General features: G+C 29.3%; 1 protein-coding gene across 4 annotated transcripts in view; it reads left to right on the forward strand.

The window, feature by feature from the left end:
- Window positions 1-7706, forward strand: part of LOC143231621 (uncharacterized) — a 44455-nt gene extending 36749 nt beyond the window's left edge. For all 4 annotated transcript variants that reach the window (XM_076466148.1, XM_076466149.1, XM_076466146.1 and 1 more), the window contains 2 exons: window positions 2820-3009; window positions 4644-7706. In XM_076466148.1, the coding sequence (XP_076322263.1) occupies window positions 2820-3009; window positions 4644-6058 (1605 nt within the window). In that variant the 3' untranslated portion in view covers window positions 6059-7706. The remainder of the gene's footprint in view (window positions 1-2819; window positions 3010-4643) is intronic.
- The last annotated feature ends 794 nt before the right edge of the window (window positions 7707-8500 follow it).

Here is an 8500-nt window from a genome sequence, read left to right on the forward strand (position 1 = left end):
ACATGACAACCAAAGGGACATTTGTCTGGATAGATTTTATCATTTACCCAGAACATACAAAACTAATAATTGTGGCCAATTCATATAACCTTCAATCCTGTTTAGATACAGAGCCATCAAATGTGAAATCAGACTGCTCTTGCCACACGAACTTGTTTCAACATTTCAGGATTTGTTATTAGTTCTCATATTTCTAAATACTATGTTATGTATAACCAATATGAATCCAGGTTTTCATCAATCAAATGAAATTACATTGTTTTCTGAACAGAGACTTGTCATTTTTTTCTGTTAATGCATCCTTCATTCCCTATGAAAAAAAATGACTAGCTTTGATGAACTTATAATGTCCCTTGTTGCATAGTTAGAAAACCAAAAAACTGTGATAGTTACAGAAAAGTTTGATTTTTGCATGTCATTATTCTTGGTTCTTTGATACATTATTTTAATTTAGTAAAAGTTTAGTACATTACTGCAATTAGTATAAAAAAGGGAGGGTTAAATGTTACTAGACAGCAAAAACAAACAATCAAACAAAAAAACCACTGGGTAAGTACTTTACTTTTTATTATTCAAGTGTATTCTTTATTTATTATGATGAAAATAACTAAAATGTAAAAATATGGATCTTTTTGGATTAGTTAAGGTTATATTTGGTGAAATAAATAATAATAATATAATTAAAATGTTCCATAAGGCATGCACACAAGCAGTTCAGAGTAGCTTGTGGGTAATGTAATTTGACACCATAACATGATTTTCACATTTCCAAAGTGATTTACAACTTATTATCATGCAAACAGATGCTAGATGCAATTAAAAGGACAATAAAATAATGAAATTTAATTATAAATGCATGTGTACTTTTACAAGCTAAAGCTACTTAGGATAAATGAATGTAGTTTTGTGTTATAATTTGAAGTAATTCTAGAAATAAAAAAAGGTAATTTAAATTTGTTGTTTGAGTTTTTGGTGGTTGTGAGGTTTATCAGATATCATTTGAGATAGGGTAGAGAAAATCACAAATAAATTATAGTTTTACTGAAAAAAAAATTGAAATCAGTTTAAGAGTTTTTTAATGATTACACAAAAGAAATATATAACTGATATGAAGAAGAGTATTTTTCATTGTAGCATGAAAATCACTTTACACATAGACTAGTAAAAAATAAAATATATTCATAGACAAATCATTTTTTAATTTTTTTAAATATGAAATACTTGTAATCTTTGCTGAAAATTTGGAAAATTTTGTGAAACTATATGTACTATATTAAAAGTTGGTAGTATCAAAAATATAAAGCAAGTACAGAGGTCACGTGGGTGGTCAAATTGACTGAGCCTGTGTTAAGAGAGTTAAACTTATATGTCACATGAAGAAGGACTTAAAATTCCAAAATCTGCCCTAAACCTTTCCAATCCATTAAAACCTCAAATGTAAAACATTCTCAATTTGCCTGTGATGAAAATGCTCCACTTTTCTAAATGTTATCAGTTTTTGTATTTGTACTTAACATCATTTTATTAAACGTATGTATTTTCCTAACATTGAATAATTCTGTTATATTTAATTTTATTCAATCTTATTTAACACTGTCAGCTAAACAGTTCATTAAATTTACATCCTTTATAACTAATTTATGTTCCTTGATTATAAATTTTAAATTTCTACATGTTTGGTCATTATAAATTAGATGACATTTACAAGAGTTTTTATAAATATTAGACTTATCTGTATATGAGATTTCATCTTTAAGACTAGCAGTAAAATGACTAAATTTATCCTGAAGTGAAATGTTGCAAAACAATTAATATATTTCTCTGAACATAAAACAGACGAATATTATCGGTTTCAGTAATCCTGAAAGTGTGTGAAATGTTTAATTCTTACACAAATCTGTTATAAATTCTTTCAATGACATTATTAAATTCTCTTTCAATGGCAACAATTTAAAGAAACTAAATTTTGATATTAATTTCTTTTATGAACAAATGTATAAAGGTCTATATATACATAAAGGTCTATATGAAATTCTGAGAGAATAGAATTGTTTCACTTTATGACAGTTTTTATAGACTAAAGTAACTTATATTTTCATCTTTCTTTTTTTAGTAAATATATCTAAAGAACTAAACATTTTTGTTGTATTTCTAATGTAAACAGAACCACAGAATATACCATATGAGTGGAGTATATTAATGATTTACAAAAGAATGAGTTTTGTGTTAAATAATGTAAATATCTTTTTTTTCCATAATAAGTAAAAAAATATGATTAAAAACTGTTGCACTAACACCTGATTATAAAAATAATTTTGTATTATATTCTCTCTAGATTTTATGGCTTATATAAAGTACTTAAAATTTGTATTAGGTACTACCCAGTTGTAGATAACATAGGATTTTCCTTTCATTTAATTGCTGAAAAGTGTGCAATGATGAAAGTATTTTCATTTTGCTATATATAAACATACATTCTACAAATTTTAAAATCTATTTGCTTGTAGTATATCATATATTAATATCATTTAATAAGTATTTCTGACCATATCAGAGATGCAACAAATATTCAAACTGGTAAAAAATATTTGTGGGTGATTTATTTTGAAATACAGCATGTTTTGATCTATGAATTTCTTACTCAACTAACTTTCTGTCAATGTATTGTCTGACTTACTTAAGACACTTCTCCAATACTGTTTCACAAAGTTTTATATATAAAAGTTGTAATATATTTTAAGTTTACTAAACTATTAAGACTTGTATTTGATGTGAACATAAGTGATGACTACTCATTTTTATTAACTGTTTGATTTCAGAACATAATTGTCAAGGTTAAAACTGAAGAACTTGATAATGCACAACAGGATGAAGTTACTTCTAACTTAAATGACAGGAATAATAATGATGACCTGGATAGTTCAAAAAATGGTGTTTTGAGTGTGAAGAAAAGAAATGAATTTGAATATGGGTTGAAACAAAGTGACTTTGAGCTAGAAATTTTACCTGGTAATTAAAAACATTTTCACAAGTATTCTTAGAATCATTGATTTTAGTTGAGATGAGATAATGTGTGATTAATTAAATCTTAGTAACAGTTTGAAGTTAAGTAAAATTGTGACAGTCAGAGTTTACTGTCATGGACAGAAGCCTGTGTTATCACCTATTCGTAATTGTTATTTTTTTTTTATTATGATTGAGCGTAAATAGTAACTATTTTAATTCTTCCTGATGACTGCTAATCTATACATAGGACTGTATCATAAATGAGGAGAATAATAGTTATAGTGTCTGTATGATAGGATTGTCAGTCTAAAGAAATGATACAATGTAATGTCTTATGTTGGTTACCCTACTAGTAGTCACTTACATTTCTTATGTTGGTTACCCTACTAGTAGTTACTTACTTTTCTTATGTTGGTTACCCTACTAGTAGTCACTTACTTTTCTTATGTTGGTTACCCTACTAGTAGTTACTTACTTTTCTTATGTTGCTTACCCTACTAGTGGTTACTTCCTTTAATATCATGAAATATATACACTTACCTTCTTTTATCTCTGAAAATCTTTTAATTTTCTCCTAAACAATCAAACAAGCTCTACACAGTGGTTGTTTTCTACTCTGTATATCTTGTGATACAGACATTACATTGTCAGTCTAAAGAAATGATACAACTATGATACAAGTAACTACTAGTAGGGTAACCAACATAAGAAAAGTAAGTAACTACTAGTAGGGTAACCAACATAAGAAAAGTAAGCAACAACTAGTAGGGTAACCAACATAAGAAAAGTAACTACTAGTAGGGTAACCAACATAAGAAAAGTAAGTAACTACTAGTAGGGTGACCAACATAAGAAAAGTAAGTAACTACTAGTAGGGTGACCAACATAAGAAAAGTAAGTAACTACTAGTAGGGTAACTAACATAAGAAAAGTAAGTGACTACTAGTAGGGTAACCAACATAAGAAAAGTAAGTGACTACTAGTAGGGTAACCAACATAAGAAAAGTAAGTGACTACTAGTAGGGTAACCAACATAAGAAAAGTAAATGACTACTTGTAGGGTAACCAACATAAGAAAAGTAAGTGACTACTTGTAGGGTAACCAACATAAGAAAAGTAAGTGACTACTAGTAGGGTAACCAACATAAGAAAAGTAAGTAACTACTTGTAGGGTGACCAACATAAGAAAAGTAAGTAACTACTAGTAGGGTAACCAACATAAGAAAAGTAAGTAACTACTAGTATGGTAACCAACATAAGAAAAGTAAGTAACTACTTGTAGGGTAACCAACATAAGAAAAGTAAGTAACTACTTGTAGGGTAACCAACATAAGAAAAGTAAGTAACTACTAGTATGGTAACCAACATAAGAAAAGTAAGTAACTACTTGTAGGGTAACCAACATAAGAAAAGTAAGTGACTACTTGTAGGGTAACCAACATAAGAAAAGTAAGTGACTACTAGTAGGGTAACCAAAATAAGAAAAGTGTATCTGTTTCATTAATCATATTTCCTCGTTGGATTGTGTATATTTAAAAAAATAAAAAAGTAACAGTATATGCATTTATTTTGCATGTGTTTAGTGATACTAAATAAAAATGAGTTTGTTTATTTAATGTAGCTCATTTTTATTTTAGATACAAAGAAGTATAGGAAACAGTTTCATGCTCATCAACTCAGAAACCCTCACAGGAAGAATATTTGTGTCTTATGTGGTAAACAGTTTGTAAGTGAAAGTAACCTACGAAGTCACAAGAAGATACACACTGGAGAGAAACCATACAGTTGTGTTGTATGTGGTAAAGAATTGTTAAGTAAAGTTGGTCTAAATATTCATGAAAAGATACACACTGGAGAGAAGCCTTACAGTTGTGTTGTATGTGGTAAACAGTTTGTAAGCAGAAGTAACCTAAAGAGTCATGATAATATACATACTGGAGAGAAACAATACAGTTGTGCAATATGTTTTAAGGAATTTATAAGTGAAAGGTACTTAAAGAAACATGAGAAAATACATACTGGAGAGAAGCCACACAGTTGTGTGGTGTGTGGAAAACATTTTCGAACACAAAGTGAACTTGAAATTCATGAGAGGATACATACTGGCGAGAAACCATACATTTGTGTTGTATGTGGAAAGCAATTTAGAACAAAATGTAAACTTGAGATACATGAGAAGATACACACTGGGCAAAAACCATACAGTTGTGTTGTATGTGAAAAAAAATTTAGAACAAAAACTGAACTTAGAATACATGTGATAATACATACTGGGGAGAAGCCATACAGTTGTATAGTATGTGGTAAAGAATTTGGAAGGAAAAGTAACTTGAAGATTCATGAGAGGATACACACTGGGGAAAAACCTTATAGCTGTGTTGTATGTGGAAAGCACTTTGTAAGTAACAGTCATTTAAAAAGCCATGAGAGGATACACACTGGGAAGAAGCCATACAATTGTGTTGTGTGTGGAAAACAATTTCGAACACACAATGAACTTAAAATACATGAATGGATACACACAGAAGAAAAGCCATATAGCTGTGTTGTATGTGGAAAAAAATCTGTCAATAAAAGTTACATAAAAAGTCATGAGAAGGTACACACTGGGGAGAAACTATACAGTTGTGCAATATGTGGTAAAGATTTTGTAAGTAAACACAGCATAAAAATTCACGAGAAGATACACACTGGGGAGAAGCCATACAGTTGTCTAGCATGTGGTAAACAGTTTGCAAGTAAAAGTAACCTAAAAATACATGAGAAGGTACACACTGGGGAGAAACCTTATGGTTGTGTTGTATGTTGTAAACAGTTTGCAAGTAAAAGTAATCTGAAGTGTCATGAGAAGATACACACGGGAGAAAAAGCATATAGTTGTGCAATATGTGGAAAAGAATTTGTCAGTAAAGGTAACCTACAGAGCCATGAAAAAGTACACACTGGGGAGAAACCATACACTTGTGTTGTATGTGGAAAAAAATTTGTATCTAAAAATTACATAAAGATTCATGAAAATCTGCATACCAGGTTAAAAGGTGCAGTTGTGTAGTATGTGGTAAATACATTATAGGTAAACTCACCTAAAAAGTCATGATAAAGTGCCACATTGAGAAGAAATTGTACAGTTAATAGTATACGTGGAAAAGAAATTGAAAAACTTTAAACCTGAGAATAAGTACTGTAAATAATCTGTGTAGTATAGGTTGCACACACTGTGTAGGAAACATACATCTATATAAGGTTTGACAAATAACTTATGTGTAAAAATTCCATTAAAAATCCTCAATTGATGTGAAAAACTCAAGCTAGATGGAATAAAAATGTTTTAGTATTTTCCAAACTAGTATTAGTGGATACAGTATCAGTGGTGTATAATTGATGTAACCTCCCCATGTAGATCAGAACTAAAAATTAACTTTGTTAGTAAAGTACTTTGTGTAATATTATGATCAAACTAAGAGGATATGATATCTAAAACAGTAGTTTAGGAAACCACTATGCTGTTATTCATAATTTAATACTAGTGCTATTATCAGTACTTTCACCATTTTTGTTTTTGGAAGGTAAATGCAGCTACAGAGTATGTTTTAGAAAATGAGTAGTAATTGTCACTTTTAGTCCATTATAAGTACATATTGCTTTATACTGCTTAATATATGTTTTGAATTGCACATATTTTTTTACAGTCTAACAGTTTTGTAAAATATTACTTAGGTCACAAATACTAATGTTTCCCATTAAAGTTTCTTTGTGTTTCAATAAACACGTTGTATTTTAGAGAACTTTAGTTTAAAGAGTGCACCTTCCTTTTTATAAGCTTCTCTTCTGTTCTTCATAATAATTTTGTGAGTATGATAAGATTTATTATGTTCAATTTAGAAAGTAGAGAGGCTATAAAATGGATTGGAACTCACTAAAATGGGTAAACTTATTACTACTGATGAGAAGGAGTGTTGAATCATAAATGCAATGTGTAAGATACATGTGGTAGGGATGAAGTAATACTTCCAAAGGAATGTGTACAGATAATATTAGAGTTAGGTCATATTACATTGTTAGCTAAACAGTTGGTGAAATGGAAGATATAGTCAGTAAACATTACTACTGGCCAGATATGTTTGAAGATATAAATGCTTACATGAAGAACTATTCAGCTTGTCAATTAGCTGATAAGAGTAAGTATAAGAGTAATAAGCCCATTGGTTAACTTGCTAGTTATTACTAAACCATTTAATCTAGTGGCACAGAGTGAAAAATTGAAACAGAAGGTCATCCAATGAATTTTAAATTTACAGAAATAAATGTTTGATTTTTTAAAATAGTATAGAACAGCATGTGATCATTGAAATACAGATGCTGTTTTGTGTTAGAGTCATTAAAATCAAATTGTGACCTCTGATTAAAAGTAATATACAGTATATACAGATATGGACTTGAAATTTATTTATCTAGAGTTAAAACTGATATGTCTAAATGTCTAGTTATGCAAATGAATAGAAGAGTAAAAATTTATGAACTTATTGGTTTGGACTGCATGCAGTAAAGATGGGATATAGAAAAAAGTGGGTGCTTTCCAATTAGTTGTATATTGATATGTATGTGTGTACGTATATATGACTTTATAATTACAAAACATGAAGACAAAGACTGGACTGTAATGTATGTAAAGACAATGAAATTATCAGTGATCTGCCAAAGACTATATGTGATTAATCAATTTAACAAAGAATGTTGTGTGATAATGTAATGGAATTTTGGAACCTGTGATAACACTGATATTAGAAATAAATACTGCTGAGGTTGTTAAATGCATTTGGGAAGAGAGGGGGATGTTTTATGAAGTATAGTGTAAGAATTAGTTACAGTTAAGAGAGAATTGAAAGCAACCAACTTTTAAATCATTCTTTAAGAGGCTAGATGATTACAGCACTGTAAGCTGTTATAAAATTATTGGAAGGAATGACCATCTTCCTAAGTTGAACCAGATTTGGAAGTTACAAAAACATTTGTGATTATGAAATTTTATAATTCTGATTACAGGAAACAGATGTGTGAATCAGAAAGAAACCTATTTGCATGATTTAGATTTAAAAAAAAAAGGAATTATCCAACAGAGAAGTAAAAACAAACAAAAAACAAAACAGGAAATATGAGGGTGAAAAGTAAGAAACAAAATCTAAAATAAACCTAGATGTCATTGATTATAGTAATGAATTGAAATTGTTTGTGTTTGGTTTTTATGAGTCAGTTGCTGATTAGAAGTAAGTATAACCTTAACAGAGTTGAAGAGAGTGCAAAATCTCAGTATAGCCAATCATAAAGAAATGGTGTAAGCAGAACTACAACACCAAGCTGGTTAGTTATGAAACAACATTAACTGCAAGTTTTATTTTTCTGTTGTTTACTGTGTTCTATAAAATAATCTGTTTAATCATAAACTAAGTAGTTTAATGTGAACTAGTATCTTTCATAATTAATTATCTAACATAAT

The sequence above is a fragment of the Tachypleus tridentatus genome, chromosome 11 (genome assembly GCF_004210375.1).
Source record: "Tachypleus tridentatus isolate NWPU-2018 chromosome 11, ASM421037v1, whole genome shotgun sequence".
In the NCBI taxonomy this organism is placed as follows: Eukaryota; Metazoa; Arthropoda; class Merostomata; order Xiphosura; family Limulidae; genus Tachypleus; species Tachypleus tridentatus.